At 31.1% G+C, this 24,039-nt stretch overlaps 1 protein-coding gene across 1 annotated transcript in view; it reads right to left on the bottom strand.

Moving 5' to 3' along the window:
- The window catches only part of LOC108780813 (trace amine-associated receptor 9), a 47,797-nt gene that overhangs the window by 1,641 nt on the left and 22,117 nt on the right, over window positions 1–24,039 (bottom strand). Inside the window, exons 6-7 of the mRNA XM_018548630.1 lie at window positions 5,123–5,377; window positions 1,548–1,647 (exon numbers count right to left, since the gene is read on the bottom strand). Coding sequence (XP_018404132.1) covers window positions 1,548–1,647; window positions 5,123–5,377 — 355 coding nt within the window. The remainder of the gene's footprint in view (window positions 1–1,547; window positions 1,648–5,122; window positions 5,378–24,039) is intronic.

Genomic DNA, 24,039 nt, shown 5'->3' with positions numbered 1-24,039 from the left:
ATCGCGTTTATTTTTTATTTTTTATACGGATTAGAAATTAATTCCTCTTACTAGGAAGAGAATTTAATATTATAATTTTCTTTATGTAATGTATTGTATTACTCCTTTTTTATGCACAGTTGGAAATTAAAAACATGTTTTATTCTATTATATATTACGAAACAAAATTGTCATAAAAATTGAATTCGTTAATTTACAAATAGTCCTTATATTTTTTGCTTTAAAATGTTATTATCAGGAGACGCGGTAGTATCTCCGGCCATGTTAAAAAAACTACTAGTTAATTTAAAAGTTATAGTTTAAAAGATTAATAATAGACACTAGTCTCTTATCCCGAGCCACCAAAGTCCATTTTTCGGGGATGCATAACTACTAAAATATAAAAAATTTTGAATTATATATTATTTACTATTAGTATTATTATATTGAATTTTTAATACATATACAGTTACTTTCATAATAAAATAAATTTGACAACTTTAACTTTCTAGAACTTTTATTTGAATTTAAAACTATGAACATTAAAAACTTTATCTAATTAATCTAGTAATAAAAGTCAAATTATGTCACAGATATATATATTAATGGGATGATCCCGTTTGCCTACATTCCCGATTGCACCACTCACATTAGCTGGTGCCTAGTAATTTTTCACTGCTTTATCAATGAAGTTATATTATTTCATGAGTAATAAGGCTTGTTAAGTTTTTTTAAACTAATAATAAAGAGAGACAAGGAGTTTACGAACAAACAAATTCGTTAAAATATTTAATTTTATTCTAATATATTGCGAAGAATATCACGTAATTTTTGTGTTATATTATTTTTAAATCAGCGAGCAATGTGTGCAATCGTGCATGTGCAATCGGAACCTTCCCTATATTAATACATATTTTATCTAAATGTTTCGCAACATGTAGTGGCAATTGCGGCAAGCAGTAACAAATATGTTATGACGTAATCAATGGCAGTAGTCGTAAGTTTGATATGATATGTGATTTCAAATGTGATTACGACGCAATTCGAATTTATGGGAAAATGATGACGCTGACTATTACTAGAGACCACATTATATCTCCGTTTATGGATGTCATATACAGCGCGAGGATTCAGTTAATGTTGATAATGGATGCCGTCAAAAGACTGATTTAATTCTCGGTTTAATTAGTGCAAAACACTGATTATGTTAATCCCCTTGCTGCCGATGCGAGATCAACAACATAAAAGCAACCGGATGAATTTTGTCGTAATTAACACAATAAGTAGATTCAAAGCGTATGGACAGATTTATTGTTAATTTAATTAATTAAATTTCAACTTTGCAATTTTTATGATTATTTTTTATTTAATGAAATTGTTTATTAGAAAAAGATCACGCAAATATAATAATTTACGAATACATTTAAAAATTTTTGTTAAAAAAGTTTTTAAATTTATTATACATTTTTATTGCTATATACGCATTGCCGCTACATGAAATTTAACATGAGGAAATTTTTTAGATTAACTGATTCATTTTATAACCCGATAACATTTGTTTAACGTACCTGATAGATCGATACCCGCGATGCTGCAAACATCTAAGCCACCAGTGCTAGTCGAGCAGCAGTGTTGTTTTGCTCCTAACGGCTTAGATCTGCACAGAATCTACATATAAAAAGGAAATTAAAATTAACCGAATTATCAATCATGGCATGCATTGATGGTTGAATAATGCTCGTCACTTTACAAACGATAAATCAATCGTTCCGAGTAGTAGTAGATTTTATAAGCTTTATTGATTACCTGTGTGATAAGGTTGAAATATTTCCCTTGAGAACGGATAATAAATTGATCTTAAAGCTCCCTGATAATCGAACATCACCGCAATATGTATTCATGCATGCATTTATGCGTTTCATTTATCAGATTAACATAGAGTAGTTTAATTGTAAGCGAGATATTGCTGCTCTCATAAACTTTATGCACGAACAGAATGCTTGAAATGCAACGTTCATCCTCAAGGGATACAGCTGAATATGTAAATACACATTCGGCAAACTATTTCCTACATGGTAATGTACCATGCGTTAAAATAATATATCAATTATTTAGTTGGAGTTTGTTTGGTTCACAGCAGCATACTGTTATTACATGTTACTACCTCTTTTTCTCAATTTGAGTTATGAAAAATAACTTTTCACTCAATGTTATCTTTTAGAATAATTTTATTTTTACAATAATGCATGGTAGAATTTTTTATAGGCTAGAATAATTCTCCTTCTATATTTTCACCTTCTTACAAAGAAAACAATAAAATTTATAATAATTGTTCAAAATCATTTTCACATTTTACTTGATATAAAGTTTGCTTGGTTATTGCCAATTAATTTATGCATATTTGTATGTCATACATTTTACGTTTTAAATATATTCTTTTTATATTATTTCATATAAACATAAAAATCATATTCGTTGGAATACTAGTTCAAAATCAATAATAATAGACTATCGGTTACAACATGGACATGATTTTGATTGGAACAACATTCAAATTCTAAACGAAGAGTCTTGTTATAATAAACGCCTTATCTCTGAGATGCTTAATATTAAAAAACAGTCTTAACCTACAGACAGACACAGAGGGTTTTCATAAATCTTACATACCGATCATAAACGAGGTTTGACTTTGCATTATCATGATCTTTTCATTATACGTTCTTTCTTCAAGACAGACGTGTTTGTTTTAGCTTTATACATTTGACGTTACACATTTCTTTGTAATATTATTACTTCTGACACCTATATTTTTGACAAATTTATTCTGATATTGATTATAATTGAGAAACCCAGAGGTGAGTTCTTTATTAAAGAAATATAGTTGCTTGTCTTTTGTTAATACATAAGTATTTTATTTTCTTATTAGAATCATGAGATATCTTCGTAACCGGTTATCCAATCGCTTGACGAGCATCCAGGTTTCTCCGAGTAATCACTCATTCTCTCTTTAGTTTTTATTTTTTATTTAATTGTATGTTTATTTGTATGTTTTTTAAATATTGTATAATACATTTGAAGAGGGCCAATACCCAAAGCCGAAACATGTTATGGTTTATGTATTTTCCAACGCTTTTTATAATTTTATTAATGTTCGATTTGTATGTTAATTAAGTTTTTAATTCATACATGGTTATATTAATATATTAGTGTTGATACAATTTTTAATTGATTTTAATTATAGATGTTTGATTCTTTATTAACCTTTTATATTTTTAATATATTTTTAATACTAAGAGTCCTGTATGTATAATTAATAATATTTAATTTATATTATTTCAAAATTTAACAATACTCGTGTTCTGTTTTGAAATCTTACCTTGCGTAAATTGTTTTATATAAATTTCATGGACAATAGTTGAGCTAGTAAAAACCAAGATTTAACTGCAATATCCGGCATTTGATTCCCAGGGTACTTACTCTATAAGAGCATATACTGTTTATTGACGACTCAACATATAGAAAGCTACTTACTACCGATGGAAAAAGTAACATGTAAAAATCATTCAAGATATTTGAAAACAATTCTAGTATCAAATTTTAAATATATATATATTTTTAATTGTGATCTTCCGCAATTTTATTATAATTATCGATAAATCAATTTGCATTTTTTTTAACGAAAACAATGAGTAAATTGATCCACATGATACACTGACATAGTTTTACTTCAAATTTATTCGTTGTTCAATCAAAAGCTCACGTATGCCAATTATAAAGAAATGCCAAACGTGCTGTAGTATTTTATTGTACTTGCATGTAGTTTTGCATTCGATGAGCGTAGAAAAAAGGCCGCGGTGCACTTCGCGTGGCGATTAAAGATTTACTGCACACCGACAAGCTTTTCGGAATTCATGGTCTGTAAAGTCGAAGCACTAAGATCTACGTGCGGCTTGCGACATAGCTACGCGACGTATCTGCCGTTTTCCCTCTTTTACTGCTGAATCCGAAAAGAGAATTCAGCGAAAAAGAAGGCACCAACCGCTGGATCTGTTGCGGAAAGTATCAAGGGCGTTGCGTAACGCGTTTTGCACCGGATAAATCTTGTTTCCCCGGCAGGTACTGTCGCTTTCCATCGTGTTTTCCTAGAAAGCCGCGTTAAGTCATACGTCTTCATTCGTTCGCCGGCGACGCGAAACGCCATCCTCTTCGAGAAATTTACTGATTCTGTTGCAGCACCGAATGCACGATTGATTTTGCGAAATAAAAGAAATGAAGCGTGAAATCAGAAGACAGAGAATGCAGAGCCTGTGATGTAACGGAAAGATAAAACACGATCGGGAGAAAAAGAAACCTAGGTAAATAAAGAAAACGTTTATGCTGCGTTCGGAAATATCACTCGAGTACCTCCGTGTATCGTCTTATCCTTATTTAGCATTGAATGAATAACAAGGATAAGACGATACACGGGGGTACTCGAGTGATATTTCCGAACGCAGCATTACCTTACAAATTTATTGGATCTTTCTAATCATTAATTTTCTGTTTACTGTTTTTACTCTCGGTATAGATTATATTTTTACATATTACTATTTTTATATTTTCTTAATCATACGTTGCTAAATCCAATGTATTTTAATTATAATATTATGAGGGCAAGCCAATAAGTTCTTAGAAAATCTGTCAGAGGGCACTCGCAGTGTCATGTCGATGAGCAAACGAATGAATGAAGAAAAAAATCGATTTTTTAATATTGGGGGGCTAGTGTGAAGTTGGCCCCCCAAAACATTATTTTCGTATATCTTTTGAACTAAGGGTGGGCAAACGAAAATTCCAATTGAGCATTCGTGAGCAAACGATGAGCAAACGCATGCATGAAGAAAAAAGTCGATTTTTTAATATTGGGAGGCTAGTTGTGAAGTTGGCCCCCCAAAACATAATTTTCGTATATCTTTAATATTAGCAATTTACATCTTTTGCGTTAACTCGTAGTTTTTATCATTTAAATTTGTTTTATAGCTGCATTTTATTTTGCAATTTATTTTTTATTGCTTTATTTATTGTATTTCTTTTTCAAAAGTATTTTTTACTTACTATTGTAATAAGCTTGTTAATACTAATTAATTTAAAATTTGTGTATTCCTACCTTAGTATAGAGAAACTCTCTCGAAATTCGGCGGAAATGATTGTTGAGCAGCCAATAAAGGAAGGGATTCCAGAAGCTGTTGGAGAGAGCTAGCCATGTGGCCAGGAAGTCGAGAAATGGCGGTGGCTTACTTCCGGTGCAGGCTGCAACGACTTCCTGAATCGTCCATGGCGTGACCATAACGATGAAACCTAAACTCATTGCAGCCATTGTTCGCGAAGCTGAGGTCGACAATCGTCTTTCGTGGGCGACAAGCTGAAATATGTAAGGTGTCTCTTCTGCAGTTTTCACTTTGTTTAGATGATATGTCTAGATATAATTTTTGTGATAAAGCTACTTTTCCATAGGGATGATTGGCATAGTCATTTGAACTTAGCAAACTCAACGAACCTAAGCTCAACATATTGCGGACATTTACACTTTATATATGATATGTGTGTGTGTGTGTGTGTGTGTATGTGTGTGTTTTGCGTGTGTGTGTGCGTGTGCATCCGTACATGCGTTTTTATGAGCAAATGTAAAAAATATTTTAAGGAAAAATAAAAGCAAGATGCATGTATGCGTCCAATTTGATTTAAGAATATCTTTTAAAATATAATATACAATTTTGTGTGAAAATTCGGCAAGTGTAAAATAAAAAAAAATTTGAAACCTTATGTGAGCATAGAGAGCAGGTAGATCGAACTATAAAACAATTTTTTGTAGTTGTTGCTATTCGATTTTAGGGGTAGAAACACTTTTTGGATGAAATTATAGTGTTTACGTTTCTAAGCGGATATCGCCGAAACAATGAGAAAAATGAAAAAATGTTTTGAATAAAAGTGTTTTTAAAACCAAGTTTTATTTAAAACATTTTTTCATTGTTTTGGCGATATTCTTTTAGAAACTGTCTTTTAGACAGTACAAAGTTTTTACTGATATAGTTCGTTTACCTTAAACATAATAATACTTAATAATATTTAATAAATTATAGATTATTTAAAATAGCGATACATTTTACAATTAGGATATCAAGAATAGATGATATGACGAAGATATTTTTTTTTATGAAGTACCAGCCTTTTATTCTTCATTAAGTATTCTTCTCAAAAGATGGAGCTCATCTTCTTAATAACTCTTTCGATTGATGAATTTTTGAATAAAAGGTTGAGCTTAACGTCGGCTTGATTACTGTCGAGTTTCAAATTGTGGCATTTATATTTAATTACAGCGATCATACCGCGAAAGATGTTTAAATGAAAAGTTAAACAAAACTTTTTTTTCTTTTTATATATCAGGCCCGAAATGATATAGAAAACTCACAACTTTTAAATTATACTTCCTAATGTCTTTAATATCATCACGACCTTGAAAAGAATCTTCTTAAAGTTTAAATTTTATCCCATAAAGAAGTTTTAAGTACACGGGAGGGTTGAGTCTTTTACGATCGCCATCGACATCCTAAATCTATAACGCCCTGTCTTACGACATCCACTAACGCAATTGTTCGGAAGAGTAACGATTGCACATTATCGATATTTCCCTAAAAGCCCGCTGATCCGTCTAGAGAACTTTTGTGTTTCAATTACTTTCACGGTTTCCAAGATGATTACATTTCACAGTCAAGTCGGATAACGATTTTTTTTCAATAATACATTGTATTAATTAGCGTCATTCTAATACGAAATGAAAGCACATTTTCGTTTATTGCAAAACAAAGTGATATTCTCTCTAGCAACAAAGGGAGAAAATTGAGATTGAAGAAGATGAGGGAGCGACATTTATAATTGAAGAGTTGCATCTAATATATTTAATAATGGGATAAAACTTTTTTTTATGGAAAAACACGTGTGACATTTCGTCGAGCGGTAAATTCTTCGCACCTCAGTCTCAGGGATATAATCTCAAAAGCAGACGTAATGTCAGAAAAGATCTGGACGAATGGCTCTTAACGCGCTAAAGGCTTGCCAACGCGTCTCAGTCTCGACTCGTCCTTTAGGCCGGCTTGACACGGTTACGAAAGTCGCTAAGCGCTAAGCTCGTCAGCATCAAAGCCTCTCGTCGTGCGGCAGTAAAAGGATTACGAATCTGCTCGTTTAGCTGGATCCGTCCATTTCCACTTCCTTCGCCTGCTGTCTTTTGCCTCTTCTTTTCCGTTCTCTTTCGCCATCCTTTCTGGGCGGCTCACCTATATGTGAGCTCCCTTCGAGAGTTCTGGGATTACAACGGTAATACCTGGATAGGTGTGAATATGGTTGGTAAATGTAGAATTTCTTAAGTGTCTGGTAAAAATAATCAAAAGATACGCTCTTTGAAATGGTTCCATACCGAATGGATAAATTATTACTGCTGTATTAATAATACTTTGATGTATATATAAAGAGAAATATATGATAAAAAATTATAATATTATATTTCTTCTTTCGACATGATATTTATTTTAATTATTACACATAGCAACGAACTTGTTTTTAACTTCATTGTTTTTTTATTTATAATGTGACAATTTTTTATATTGATTATTGTAACACCGTTTTTTATCACAACAATGACTAACTAAAAAATTTTAAATAATGGACAAACACAAATTTTATCCGAAGACTTCGACGATTGACTACAATTTTTTTAAGTATCCGGACAGATCGCATAATGTTTAAGAATCTTTCATTGTAATAATTTCGTTAATATTTGAAAATTTTGTTAACATTGAAAATAACCCGATCGGCGCCGAAACGTTTATTTTACTTATGTTTTATTATTTATCTTTAATTTAATATATTGTGTGTCTTTGTTTCTTTGTAAATGTATTGTTTTTATTTGACTCGTTGCCCGTTATACTAATTTAATTTTTATATATTATTGTCGAGCCTTCTCTCAATATTATTAATTATATTTACCATTCTTTAGGTAATATTCATTGAGACCAGAAGAACTTTGTTTTATTTATGAGGTGGCTTCTTTTGTCTACAAATTGATTGCCTACATCAGGCCTATCCAATTTGAGCTTCAGAGCCAAAACGCAAAGTCATTGACACAAAAAGTTCAATGTAAGTAAGATCTTATGGACTGTAAAGTGTTGATAAGCGTCACAAAAACATTTTACAGTCTCCGAAATCTCATTTCATATAGAATTTTTCTGCATAATGACTTTTGCTCTCCGAAACTTAATTGAACAGGCCTAGCTTACATGTACCGTACTTTTGCGTGCAAATAAAAAATTAAGAAACAAAGGTACGTTTGCATACACGTATCATTACCTATAGATCGATTGCCTACAAACATTTTTGCGTACAGATATAAAATTAAATTGCGTGTAAGAAAATAATTTGTCTTTTTAAAACAAAGAATTTGTGTTTTAAAGCAGAAAATTTGTATTTTAAAAGATTAGAATATGTGTTTTTAAAACAGTTAATAGGCAATAATACATGTAGACAATTGAACTGTAAGCAAATGTGCCTTTGTTTCTAAAATTTTTATATTATTTGTGCGCAACAAAAGTGTATGTAGGCAATCGATCTATAGGCAAATGAGATATAGGCAAATAATTGTTGGTAAACGATTGTACAGATATATATATAAACGGGAATACTCTTTTATTTAATTATTTATTACTTCCTTTCTAAAAGTTGAATAAATGAAACAAGAGGTTCATATATGTATACTTAGGAAAGGCGGGATAGAAGAAGAATAATAGATAGAACAAAAATCTAGACAGAAATGCCATCTGAGCCATATCATGCCGGCAACTGTATATTTAGGAAAGGCAAAGCACGAGACAAACTATTCAGTCGAAGTATTAGCATTCCGGTTCGATTTATCGTCCTAACTTTAGCAGGAACTCCCGGTATTCTCTTAATGTGATATGTATCTCGTATACATGTGCCATACCGCGACGATTCTTACCGAGCTTATAACTCGTTAAACTTTCACTGCACTACCGCTCTGTTATAATGCAATAGAACTTTCGCCCCGATGGAATAAGAATCTTCGCCTCGAGCTACCTAAACTCGAAATTGACTATTCAGCACGAATTGTGCAGGTAATGAATACAACTCCCTTAATATAATATTGTCATTCTCATCATGATGTATACAAAAACATTGAGAATACTTTTTGTTTCTTCGAATTCTACGCTACAAGTTACGCAGAATAACTTTTAGAATTTAAAAGTGTATGATGCTTGTTAAGAGTTAATTAGAAATTCTTACCCATCTAAAAATAAAGCCAGGAAAAGAATATGCTTATATTATAGCAGCAAATTCAATTTTAACAAATCCAGATTAGCCATGGCAGCGAAAATCTCTTTTTCCGTTCGATAAAAAAGCACGTATCTTCAAAGACAGAGACTTTTTAAATTTAATTTTAAGTCGTAAGCTTTAAACGAGTTAATTTATTTGCGACAGAATATACATATAAATATAACTATATACAAAATGACGTTCTTTGCAAAGATCTTGATTCTAGTATCGCATATTATTTATTTTACATCAAATGTTTTTCATTCTATCAAATTTGTCACAGAATCATTTTATCGACAATCTATATTTCTCAACGTTATGCATTCTGAATTTACGAGTTTCCGGGAATATCGAGATTATCTATCATCGTTGCATAGTCTCGAAAGAAAATTGAAAGACCTTTTGAATTTCATGCGCGGTCAAGGAGAATAATCTGTCGAACAAATAGAAAATTGACGATGCTTACTGCACTATATTTAAAATTATGAAAAATTAATGTACTGCAATATTTATTATACTACAGATACGATAATGCATGAAACAAAGAATAAACTGTGAAGGTATGTGTAATTTTAAAACTTCTTTTTCAAATTAAACTTAATATGAGATATAAAAAAAATTTAAATCCCCAGACAAAATAATGTTTTAATTCTTTTTTATACATTGATTCGAAATGACAAATGCGAGTTTTATAATACAGTTTATGTCAATTTATATTGTACAATGCATAAGAGAAATAGATGTAAGAAAGCTAAAGATTTGTAGTCCTAAGCAAACAATTATAACAAAGTAAATAAGCTTTTAATGCGATATATAATCCTAGACATAATCATATTATCACGAGAGATAGTGCAACATAGTGTGTGCAGTGTTAAATTTATATATCTCTCCACATGCCATTCGCAGAATGCGCGCATTTACAACAATGTAGACATTATTTCCATCGTAATTATGCAAGGTGTTACACCATTTTGGAGTAATCCATGTGATATATGTAGTTGTGCGTTAAAGAGATTATTTACGAATCAAAGCGCTTGCATGTTGTCTAATATTTTCAAACAAAATAATTTTTTAAATCGTTTTTAAAAATATTTTACGATTGTGTATTAAATCCTCGTTGTCTTTCGGATAATTCGTGGTACAAAAATTATACCTGGAATATTGTTTTGAATTTTGACGAATTACAGATTGTGTAAAGTGAGTTTTACGTGAAGAAAAACTGTGGTATTAAAATAATGCATTATTTAACAGGAAATGCATTCTTTTAAAGTAGCTATTATCTAATGAAACTTAAATAAAAAGAACCAATGAGAAATTGCCTTTAATGGTCGAGCTTGAATCTTAAGTGCTATTATAATTTTGTGTGAATTTATATATTATGTATGTAGTCTTTTAAATCTATCAAATTATCTATCAAATGATAAATAATTTAATTAACAATATTGAGAAAAGGCTCGACAATAATATATAAAAATTAAACTTAAATAAAAATAAATAATTTAACTCGTAATATTGTTATGGTAGTTTCGTAGAATAGCGTTTCAAGAGGCGAAAAAATTGTTCGGCGCGCGGTTTAAAAGACTACATACGTAATATATTATATAAATTCACACGAAATTATAATAGCATCTAAGATATAAACTCGACCATTATAGGCAATTTGTCCTTGGTTGTGTTTCTCACATGTACGGTCCTATAAGATTTAGTATTTAAATATTGTTAAATGAAAAGATTAAAATTTAAATATTACAAGAATGATACATATAAATTGCTTTCAATTACATTTATTACGTCAAATTTTGCAATTATAATCTATTAAATGTATTATTTAATTACATGTGTATAGTTGATACATTATATATAGAATTTTCGACCGTTAAATCGAGAACGTCCGCGCACGAAATAATTACAGTCGATAATTAAATACACGATAATGAAGACTGTACGTTTAATGAGTAACATTCAATCTCTTCTTCAATGTAAAATAATGTTTCTACAGTAGATTACATATTGTTAGTACATAAGCGTTTGATCTTAAGCGAGTACTTTAGTGGTAGCAAACTTAACAAATACACAGCTTACTGTTACTTTCCACTTCTTTTCTTTCTGTAGCCCTTAATAAGAATTTTTCTCGCTCACAAAAATATTCATTCTTTTAGTATAAACAGAATCAAGTTCTTGATCAAGTAATTTTTACGGTAACGATATAAAGAGAACTGAATTAAACAACTTCATTAAAGATATATAGTAAAAATGTGTAGCATTCAAAAATTTATTTGTACCTTCTATCAAAACGTGTGATTAATTTTAAACAAAATGTAGAGATGTAGGACTTTTGAACCATTTGTGGAGTTTACCTTTGATCTGATTTTTGCTTTTATTAAATTTATTTTGACAACATCACGCGCTACATCAAATATTTTCTAATATATCATATAATGAGCGTTTTAAATATTCAGTTTCGAATAAATATTTGCGCTGGCAAGACTTATAAGGCACTTTGGCATAAATTGCGCTTGAATTACAAATAAAATGTGAGCGGGTGGAATTAATAAAAGACTGTATGGTATAGAGGTTCCATTTTTTCGTTGCTCTATTGTAATGGAATAAGCTGGCTCGTACGCGCATTGTTCTTATTGCCTTACTAGAGCCTCGGTGGTTATGCGCGAACTCTCGCAGTCGAGAGGGTACCTCTCGGCTCTCACTGAACGCGCAAGAAAAAACAAGATCTCATAAACGCTGCTCTAAAAGACATTAACGGCGTGTGCTGCGCCTCTCGGAAAGGATTTTAAGTGGAAAATGCTTTTTTACCACGAATACAAGAATCAGCACCTTAACACAAGGATTATAATATCTCCTGCAGGTGGTATGCAATCTCCTTGCAAAAATCTATCCTGTCCACATTGCAGAAAACACGTGTCATAATGTAAACTTTTGGTATGTTCCACTTGTTCTGTGTAAAACTAGAAATTGCATTAGGTACTCGTTGAAATTCTCTACTTCTAGAAGTGTTTAATCGGCTAAGTGATTTTTTTAAATTAAACCGTATTTAAAAAAAAGATGCTTATATACGATTCAGGCGAATAAATATACATAAAGGCATAAACACAAGTATTAGAAACTTGGAGTAAACTTAAATTACTAAATCAATTCTGGTAGATGAATATTTTTTCGAGAATAAATTCAGCTTACGTTGCTAAGAACGATGTAATTTTAATCAAATTGTACGCGCCTCTTAAGATGTTGTATTATGTGAAATGATTTTCTTCCGGTACATTAAAATACGTCCCAAGGCGTTTTACACCGATAATACTTATATTGGTGGATTCTGCCCCGTGGGAGAATTTCTTAAGCAATTCTTTTATCTACCGCTCGGGATAAAACGATTACGTATTTGCTTTGAATATAGTATATCTACTTAACAAAGAAAGAACTGTGAAGAATCCTTTTATTAATTTTATGCTTTAACATTGAAAACAGAGTTATCAGTTATTTCAATTAACTGCGTTTTAACGAAGATTATTTGAAAAACGTTTTATAATAATTAGATATAAATTAAATACATTAGAAACTATTTAATAAGTTCAATTTCTTTACATTTTTCACTTTGAAAAAAGGATTAAAATAATCATTTATACGATTTACGCAAATATAAATATTGAAAAGATAAACATATAAATTAAACTTAATATACCTCCCAGGTTAAGAAATTAATTTAATTTAATTAAACATATAAATATCGGAATGTTAAAGTAAACTTAAATTAATTAATAAATTCTAGTAAATCAATATTTTTTCGAGAATAAATTTACTTTACATTAATCCGAATTTGGAACACGTGGTAGAGGGAATAAAAAGATCTATACATATATTATAACGAAATCTATCTATTATATTCAAAATATCGTATATCATGGTATAAAACGCGGATAAAATAGAACCAGTAAAAATGAAGCATTAATGAGCGAAGTAGACGAAAGGAATGAGCAAGAGCGGAAAATCATCGGATTGATCCTCGACGCGGAAATCCACGAATTCAATCTGGAGCCTCGAACCCATTTGATTCCTCATCTGACTCCTTCCACCTCGTTATCTCGCGATAAGTAGGAGCAAGATGAGGTACGGGAAGAACGAGTAAAATAGAATGAAGAAACTGAAGGCAGCTTTAGAACCCTTCGGATGCTCGGTGACCGTATGATATCCTCGTGAATTTCAAGTGACCTGTTAGATTCGACATCGTGGCCTGGACGTTATCCAACGTCGTGCTTTAATTCCTCTCGCATGCTTTTTTTACTTGCGTCGAAGATTGATTACTGATAACTATCGCTCCAATCTGCAGCCTTACCTAAACGTCAAATTTTTAATTCTAAAGAAGGCACTTTCTCATATATAAACTCATTAGTGCAATTTTTTAATTGCGAGTGCTTTAAACTCGCTGCATAATTACATTATTATTGCTTCTTTATCTGTTTTGATAGTTGAACAGCATGATAAGTGTTATTAATGCATTCTCTTTCACGTTCAAACAGTTTCTCCTATCGTGTACTTTTTTATTACAGTAAAATGGCCATTGAAACTATTGGACTATTCCTTTTGATATACGATCCTCGACTTTGCACTCAACTACAGTATCTCGTGATGATTCGATTTTGATTAAAGTAAGTGGTCACTTTTCTTGCCGTGGAGTTTAAGAGAAGCAGAAAATCTTTATAGAATAATAAATAATTTTATCTAATGTGAGTGTGTGGATAATACAATAATATGTATTACAAATACGCAATTAAATTAATTATTATTTATATAGCAAATTATGTATTCAGTAAATAATTTTTTCTATATTTCTCGTTTCTCTGTTTTCTTCCGAAAATCTTGTTAGAAGAGAAGCTTATAAGTGTGTCCGCCCAATAAAACGATAAATTTGTTTGCCTTTCCTAACTGTGGTTATATTCCCTCTTCCGTTTTTAGTTCGCAACCTATCATCGGTAAAATTTTGTTCTTTCGTAGTCTGTGCATCCCAAGGGAGCTGTGGTAGGTTTGAGAATTGGACGATATCCAATAACGTCTAGACTAGAATGTAACAACTTTTCGTGTAAGAAGGTTACGGTACACGGAATTACCGAAGAATCGCTATAAAAATATAGGAACTAGCGCGATAGGCACGGCAAAAACACGCAAGACATGTAATAATTTTATATTATTAAAAATATTTAATAGTTTCTTTAATTTTTAATATAACATTTAATGGTCTAAAGAAATTAGTTAATTTTTATATTAATGTATTATTTAATTTAATGAAATCATTATTATACTATTTAAAAAACTATATAATCTATTAATAAATTATATGCATTTATCTCGATTCTTGTTGACAAATTCAAACACAATAGCCTTTGTTTTTGTCCCTCTCGAATAAGTGGGGTATTGTTCTCCTTTCCTTTCTGTTGAGTAGAAAATTTCTCATACGGTTGACGGAGAATATCTTCAGAAGATATTCGCGCATCCATTGACCTACATTGTGATCACGTATCGCAAAAAGCGAAGACAGATGGTATAGGCACGGCCAAATAGTGAGTTATTTATAAATAAGTTGACTTCCATATTTTTCCATTAATAGAGTCTACAGTCACTGTTTTTAAAAATAAAAATACATTTCACATGTGCCTTGTGAATTAGTCAAAATGATACGAAAGACCGAAAAATATATAATAAGCTGACGATGAGTAGATATAAAGAGCTTAATTTTTAAAGTTTTAACAGTGCTAAAAAGTTATTGTCACAAGAGAAGTGAGTCGCAGAGGGTTTTGCACAAAGTAAAACAGAATGTAATACAGAACGAGTTCTATTTCATCTTAATGAAGATTTATTTTTGTTGGCGAATATGAAATTCAAGTATGAAAGAATACTCGAGTTACTACTCCAGTTACAAAATTATACAAAACGGTTAGTTTTTTTAATATGTTAATATAAATTCTCCTTTATTTTAAAATTGACATTCCATAAAATTTAAAATTTTATTACCAGTGAATTTATTAATCTAATCCAATATTAAACTATTTTATAAGAGCACTACGTTATATTATAGAGACAGATCACCAATACTGTCATGCCGCTTTATATTTTTGGATAATATTTCTTAGACAAAAACTAAAAATAAGACTTTAGAAATATAAGTACAACTAGAAAGATTCTATCAGATAATACAGCAGTTTTTTTTATAATACTGTTTGTAACTTTGCAGTAATTAATATTTTCAAAACAAAAAATAACGTCTGACAAAATGGACACTAAAATGGATATATTGGTAATGATGCCATATGTACATATTCCTATTTCTTTCTTTTATTCACAGAACTCACTTATGCAAAACTTATATATCCATATATAAGTAAATATATAAACTTCTAAAATCTTTGCATTTCGATATAAAAAATTTTTTGTTAATTTATATGCGTACTTTATGTTGTTTTGTAGAACACAAATACGCAACAATTTTTTTGGAGGGTTTTCCCTTACGTATAGAATTGCTTTTAGCTCTGATTGAATTATTTGACATCATCATAACGCAACACTATATAAAGGTTAAATTAATTTAAAATATGTTGGTAATAAGACTCAATAAATTTAATAATAATAAGAAAAAGGTCTACGAGCCACAAGTTCATTATTAACTAATATACGTATCCCCCTAAAATTGCGCGTCGAACAATCGTCGGTCTTGAAACGCAACTCTAATAATCTAAACTAATATACTATAGATAATAATTAATACATATAATAAATAACTAATATACTAAAATAATATAATATTTTAGGGGGACTACATATATTAGTTAATAATGAATTTGTGGCTCGTAGCCCTTTTTTCCTATTATTATTAAATTAATTTGTTTTACAAGTGCCTCGGTTTAGGCTGTCCGATTTTATATTTAAAACTGTATTACGAGAAAAATAAGAAAGAGAATAAATAAAACGGATTTAGGAAACTACGGAGATATAAAACGATATAATATTATTAATAAATGTGTTACTATTATTTCAATTTTTAAATTACACAATTTGCAAAAAAAAATGGCAAAAGTTTTATTTGTAGAAAATTTGGTTTTAGCTGATTTTGTTAGAAACAAGTCACAAATATAGTATATGAATTAATATATGTATATATATATATGAGTTTTTACGTTTTTATTAGTAGATATTAATAAAGTATAGCAGTTAGTTTTCGAGAAGGGTTTCTTTAAGAGACCTATATTATTGAATAAAAATTATTGAAACGTCATGAAAAAATTTATTTTGATTATATTAATTGCACGAAAAGAATAGTAATACCTGTGTACTTATTCTAGACCAAGATTTCTTCTTTCATACCTGATTTAAATTTGTCATTATTATAAATACACAAATGAAAATATCGTTAATTTTCTTTCATAACAAAAGCAGCGGACTCGTTTGCTAAGAACATTGTGGTAGCGGCGACAATGAAATGTAGAAATATTATGGACAAAGAAGAAGGTGGATTTGCGCTGCTTGATGTACAACATGCAGTACACGAGAGACATGTCTGGTGTAATATTTCTTTATCTTTTTGCGTTTCTTTCTCTCTCTTATAACGGTACTTCGCAATCTATGCGACACGAGATACGACAGTTTCGGCGTTCTCCTAAATTGCATTATATATCGAGAGGAAGTTCGATAGTTTTCAAAACGTGATTCTAACAATTGCAGTAATTTGTATTTGAAGAAGCAAAACACCTGTCCCGGCTCGTAACCGATAATTCTAGCACATTAATATAGAATGCTGGGATAATCGATTCGACCGATTCATTAATATCGCAAACTTGCACGTTGTCGACAATGGGTACGTCGACGGATGTAGATCATGACATGCGAAGCATGAACGCCGCCCACGGGAAGTGATTTCTGACCGTCGTCGTGTGGTTCGTCGTTGGAAAGAGAAAGATTCCTATCTGCCCTCACCCTATAATTCCCCGTTCTGCCATCGTGCTCGCGCACTTAACCCATTTTGTCTCGGGATCCTGCCTACGGTGATGAGAACGAAGGGAGAGGTGCATATAACGATTAGCGGATTTTCAACCGATTACGGACCATTTTGCGATGGAGTACGGAAGCGGACACACGCTTCAATGCTCGCTATAATGCGCGCGCGGAGGATCGGGACAATCTTTTCACTCGAGAAACTCGATCTTTCAGTGCACTTCCTATATGCGTCTGATCCAAGCCACGGATCGCGATGCTTTGTTAAAATGACTGTCGCACAAGGGATGCCGTACTATAATTATATATAGAAAATTAGGTTCCGGTTGAAATAAGTTAGTTTCACGTGTAATGAAGTTTATAATGTGGTGGCAACAATAAAAAGATATCATAGACACAAAGCTTGATAATGGATAGTTTTTGAACTATGACGTATCAAAGGTGTAAAGTTTTATTGTGCTCACACAGAGAACCTTTGATACCATAGTTCAAAAACTATTCATTATTGAATCTTCTATATATGACATCTTTTGTTCGTCACATTATAAACTACATTATACATGTATGAAAACTAATTTATTTTGCCAGAATCAATTTTTTTATATTTGGGTCATTGTCTGAACAAACTTTATCGTTTCTCATAGTATCATAGCTGCTAAATCCGTTTTCCAAAGTTAGCTATCGCGTCACTATTTTGAGAAAAATGTCAAAGAAAAAAAAAAGATTTTTTAAAAAAAGATTTCATGATCGTAATATCGACTACGGATACTATCGTCATAAAAACTCTCAAAATTATTGCTTTTTGCTTTTTTACGCGATTTTTTTTTCAAAAGTGTAACACGGTAGCTAAATTTGGGGAAAATTCGTTAAATAGGAGCAAGAATGTATTACAAACAGTTAAAATTGTTAAGTTTTTTTTCACAAACTTTAGTATAATTAGTATAATTAGTGCGGAGTTCTTTATTAATGTGCAATTAATACGCTATTAGTCCGCGTGTGAGAAAAATCGCGTAAAAGAAGAAATGCACAGGCAAATTTTCTTGGCGACAATATATAACAGAAATAGACACGATGCGACCGTCACTTGAATCAGGTTAACGATCGCAGTGAGATGATTTATAATAATTAAGCAGTCCTGCATTCACGGTACTGGAGGGTAATTTTTCGATGTTTCAACCACAGTAGATTAAGTAAAACAATAATTTCTAATATCGTTTTTTTTTTCTAGTTTCTATTAAAAATTAAAACGTTAAGATCCCTAAAGATGTGACCTAAATTGCATGAAAATAACGGTGATTCAGCACGCTTTTCATCTGACAGATCGTTTGATGAATTTGGAATCGGTTTTTTTATAGAACCGATTACCATTTGGAAAAGTAATCACTTGTAATTCATAGAAATTTTTTAATATTACTATACTTATAAGGTTATTATATAGTATAAATAACAGAGTAATAACTAATAATGTAAAACTTTAGTTAAGGTTCCTGAGTACTTAGCCAAGAACTCCGCGTTGCTGGTGGCGACAGCGAATTAGTCGGCGGCCTGGCAAAACTAATAATCACACACACAAGTACGAGCCTATGTCCGTATGTTCATTTTCGGACCGAAGGCGAGCACACGGACGTGGGCTCGTGCTTGTGTGCGTATACAGCGCCACGATAAAAAGCTGGACTAATAGGCACGGAAAAGTGACGTTTTGACGACAAAATTTTTCTTGCTATTTCGTTAATATTTGCTTATTTGTGAAAATGTGACTTGCTTCGTGCTCGTGAAAGTCCTAAAAATGGACGGAAATTACAGTTATCTTGAAAGTTTAAACGTAAAAGCGTATATTTCACTCGTTTCATCAGCTGTTAAACTGTGTTTCTGTCGAGTATAGGCTCACTTTATGTGTTTTTTACGACCATTGACTATTAAAAGAGGAAAGGACAGTCTTCATTTATTTTTACAAGCATTTTTAAGCGATTCCGTCATTTACATTTATCCAAATTGTTCCTTTATTTACAAATGGCACGTAAGAAAAATTAACGTGCATTTTTCGCCTATGACGTTATAATTCCAACATGGCCGTCGCGACTACTGAGGAGCTAAAATATATATATATATATACACACATTATAGATTCTGTGTTCCTATTTCTTTAAACTCTAAATTAAATTTTTTAGAGAGAATCCCTATAGTTATTCTTGTTTAAATAATATACAAAGTAGATTGGCCTTTAAGATTTTATCGTTAAACGCACCATTTGTCAGAAAGAAATGGCACAAGTTTCTTTGAGAATGTTTCCAGGTTCTGATTGACTTTATCAACGCGCATTTAATTTTCTTGATTTACTCGAATCTTAAATGCTCGACTTCTCAGCAGAGCTCAGGAGAATCGGCGAAACGACTCACGATGTCGAAACTGGAATTAAGAGTTTTGGTATAGATGGAATTAAAGTAGAATTATTGGACCTAAAGTTTAGTTAGAGATTTTGGATGATTCTTACCGGCGCAAAATAAAAATTACATTCATTTGGGACGCTTTTGGAACATATCAATTTTGGTTTTGTGTGATGATTTCTATATGTAGAAAATAATAATGTATATGTATGTATATTTATAGAATGGATACTAAGATTTTAAGAAATGATTTATTACACAAATTTAAGATAAAAATTTTACATGATCGTAAAATTTCATTTTTTCCTTCAATTTTGACACCTTGTATCTTTAAAACTAAGTCGTTTCAAATATATTTACTTATATGAAATTTTCATCTTGAATGTGTGAGGAAGTTCATTCCTTTTGGGGTGCTTAACATCCACTCTGTATATATACATAAAATTCTTGTAAAATTAAGAGAAAATATTACAATGACGTGTAGAATGGTTGACCGAATATAAATGTAATTAAATTAATATAAAACAAGAGAGGATTCCACATACACATATACGTTCAAATTTTAAAACTATTTTTCATAACATTAATCATTTAGAACTATAAGTAGCAGATTTACTATTTAATTTTATTTTTAATTAATTCTAAACTTTTTAATTAATTTTACATTTAATTTTTATTAACTCATTAATTTTTCTTACATAAAAAAGACATTAGATGAAATAATTTCATTACAAGTATAGAAAATTTTCTTCTTCCTTATTGATGATGCGAGATCAAATAGCAGAACTGGCGCGGAAAAAAAAGAAGTAAAATAAGCAAGTGCATCCAGTGGGAACAAGGTCGGAACTCTCTGACCTCTTCGCAGGACGGTTCTGGCTAATGTCAAGATAAATGTGATTTCCTGGGATGAGAAACGCGGAGCAAGGGTAACGCGGAAGCACCGGGAGCGCAAGAAGAAAAATATTGTTTGCTGCGAAAACTGGGGCGTACATCCTGAAGAAGGGCGTTGGTAGTAGTTTGACCACGAAGGCGTCACACGGGGGTTGAGGTGGAAAAGACCAAAAGCTCGTCGGCTCTCGTGCCGGAGTAGCTTGCCAAAATAAGATTCGTTTTTAGAGCGGAATTAAGGGGAGGAAGCTTTTAGAATAGGGTTACTTAAATCGGGTCACATAAATCCTTGCATGATTCTCTTGCGTGACTCAAAAATGTGGCGAGGTCGATAATACGATCGTATGATGCTCGCCTTTTGATGCATTTTCAACGGAAAATGTTATTATTTATTCAAAGATATTTCAAAATATGTTGTCTTCTTTTTCTTTCATTGAAAATATTACTGTGCATTTACTTATTTGTTGTATTTCTACAAATTGTAAAGTAAATTTTGGAATATTTGATAAGAATTTTTAAAGGATTCTGAACAAACACGTCTTCCATTAGTGCAATTTCCTTTAAAACTTTATATAATTCTAGAAGAAAAAATTGATATTCTTGAGAGTGATTCATGCTTATTTACGCGAAATTGAAAGCCGAAAGTATGAAACATTTATTATTGCGCAATCTTCAAACTTTTTATATTTTTAACAGTCATTAAACTTTTCCGTCGCAATAGTTATACCGGGCGCAAATTTAAAAAAGTATTATCTGATTGTTATCATTTCGCGATGTTTGCCGCCGGACAATTATTCTCGAGATATTCGTGATCACTCGTTTATTAAACACTATTCTCCCCTTGAATACACGACGATTCTCTGAATTCCATTTATTCGAAGGACCGCTAGCTCGTGTTTGCATTCTACTAGGTATTATTGAGCTTTCGCGACTATTTTCTAGGATTGCTAGATCGGTGAATAGAGCCAGCGTTGCCATCGCGATCGCTCAATGTCTATTGCATAGCTTTAGGCCAACGAGAACGACCTCAGAAGCTCGTTATCGTGAATGAATTCAATGCATCGCAGACGACAGCGAGCGACAGCGAATTCAACCAACGCCGGCTTAGCCGCGTTTGGACCATCCATCTTGCTTCGGACAGTCGTCCTCCCGGTAATGCTGAAGATACCGATCCAAGGAAGAACCAATGCGGATTCTATCGGCGGAAGTTACGCGTCTTTCCGTGGATATCGGCTAGTTTACGGTCGTTTCTTCAACTAACAATGCAATCATTGTAGATGGTCACATCGATTTGTTCGAAGGGGGATAAAATACGAGTATGATAAAAATCTCTTATTTATCTATATTTATACTTTAATCAATAACATATTGCCATTAACGGTCAACCTTAGGTGCTAATTATAATTCCGTGTGAATTTATATATTACGTATGTAGTCTTTTAAACTTCAAGCAATTTCTTATTGGTTGTGTTTCTCACATGTACGGTCCTATAAGATTTAATATTTAAATTTTGTTATTTTTTTTTTATATTTTATTATTTTTTATCACATTTCTGGCTAAAATATGATAGAAAATAAAACAAAAATTTATTACACAATAAACAAAGAGAATCATTCGATCAAGGCGGATTTTAGTGCTTAATAATATTTTTGCATGAATGTTACAATTTCCATTTTATGCAAACTGTGTACTAATTATATTTATCAGACTTAAAATACTCCCTAAAGCTAGAGTATGTAACATTCACAAATTAAATAGACAAATAATTTGATGGTACCAATACTAATATGAATACCTCAAAATACTATGAAGAATTAAAAAGTTAATTTAATTGATATGATTTATACGATAAATTACCGCATCATGGAAGTACTGAGAAAAAGAAAGCAATAGGTATGTTTCTCTGTAGAATTATATAGCGTAGAATTATATCAACGTATTATATAGAACTGATAATTAATTAGATAGATAAAGAAGATTTAATTATTTTAATAAGCATTTTGTAGATGCTTTCAGGTTTCTAAAGTTATATTATTTTCTTAAGGTAAACACTAATTATTAAAATAACATAACTGTTATAATTTTTCAATCAACAACTGTAATATATACAATAATATATGATATTTATATAATATATACAACAGTTATATTGTTGAATAAGAAATTATAACTATTTATGTTACTATTAGTATTTGCTGGATTCTTTATGTGGAAAAAGTTTTTCATGCAAATATTATGTACTTGTAATAAACATTAATATTTTATGATTAATCAATGATGTTTTTAATTATAATATGAAATGTGTTTGTCAAAAATGTTATTTTATAATTGATACTTCTCATTTTTATTTTGAGATAAATAATTCATTATATATTTAATGTAAAAGATGATTTTTATTAGTTGCAATAATTACTTTTATTTATCTATATAATATTATGACATATATTATCTATTATTATTCTTTATATCTACAGTCCATTTGAATCGGCAGTATTTCGCCTGAATCTCAAACGTTAGGAGTAGGTACTTTCACATTATTTCCTTTCTCGTACCGTTTTTGGGTTTAGTTTCTGTGACCTCGAAACGAATGTAGCTATTTGGCGTCTCCGCTTTAAGAGATATATCAGTGGCAGGATTAGTCGATTTTTCTTAGTGCCAACTATCCTCGAATTCGTGTTCATTCGTTACGAGATGCCTTCTATGAGAATCTTCCATGTTTCAACAAATTTCAACAGATTTAGAAACTAGTTTACGAATTGCTGCCCTTTTGCGAGACTGCACTTGGGAATCTTACGTAAACTCTTGCAAAGTTGTCCGGTATATCTGCTCGCAAGGTTGATAATTTCATTGCGTAATTTACCGGAGGACACAAACTTGATGCGAACAGCGAGTCGCATAAAACATAAAGTTTCGAACGTGCTCGCTAAAGATCATTCTATATTACCTTCTTCAGTAACCACACGTACACAGCAGCGGCAGTGTTGTCATAAACACGAATTCACTTTCAAAATTGTAATTTTATTATATTGTTATGGTTGTTACTTAATATAAAATTGTTACTTAAAATAAAGTCCAAATTGTGTATCAGTCAAATATTCTTTCAAATCTAAAAGACAGCCAATAATTTAAAAATCATATCATAAAAATAAAAAGGTCAAGCCATGTTCGAAAAAAGATAGTCAAAAATTTAAACCTTTTTATCTAATAATAATATATCAGTTACTTTCCATGGTAATATATTATTAAAAAGGTTTAAATTTTTTAGTATCCTTTTTTGAACATGGCTTAAACTTTTTATTTTTATGATATGATTTTTTCCGGATATCACTTACTTTTTAGAGTACAAATATATCACAAATATATAAAAAAATGATTTAAAAATATTATATAACAAAAAGAGAGTGATATACGAAAAAGAGAGGTGATGGGGGGGGG

The sequence above is a fragment of the Cyphomyrmex costatus genome, unplaced genomic scaffold (genome assembly GCF_001594065.2).
Source record: "Cyphomyrmex costatus isolate MS0001 unplaced genomic scaffold, Ccosl1.0 scaffold742, whole genome shotgun sequence".
Classification (NCBI taxonomy): domain Eukaryota; kingdom Metazoa; phylum Arthropoda; class Insecta; order Hymenoptera; family Formicidae; genus Cyphomyrmex; species Cyphomyrmex costatus.
The sequence above is the reverse complement of the archived record's forward strand: the minus strand, read 5'-3'. Positions and strand labels throughout refer to the sequence as shown.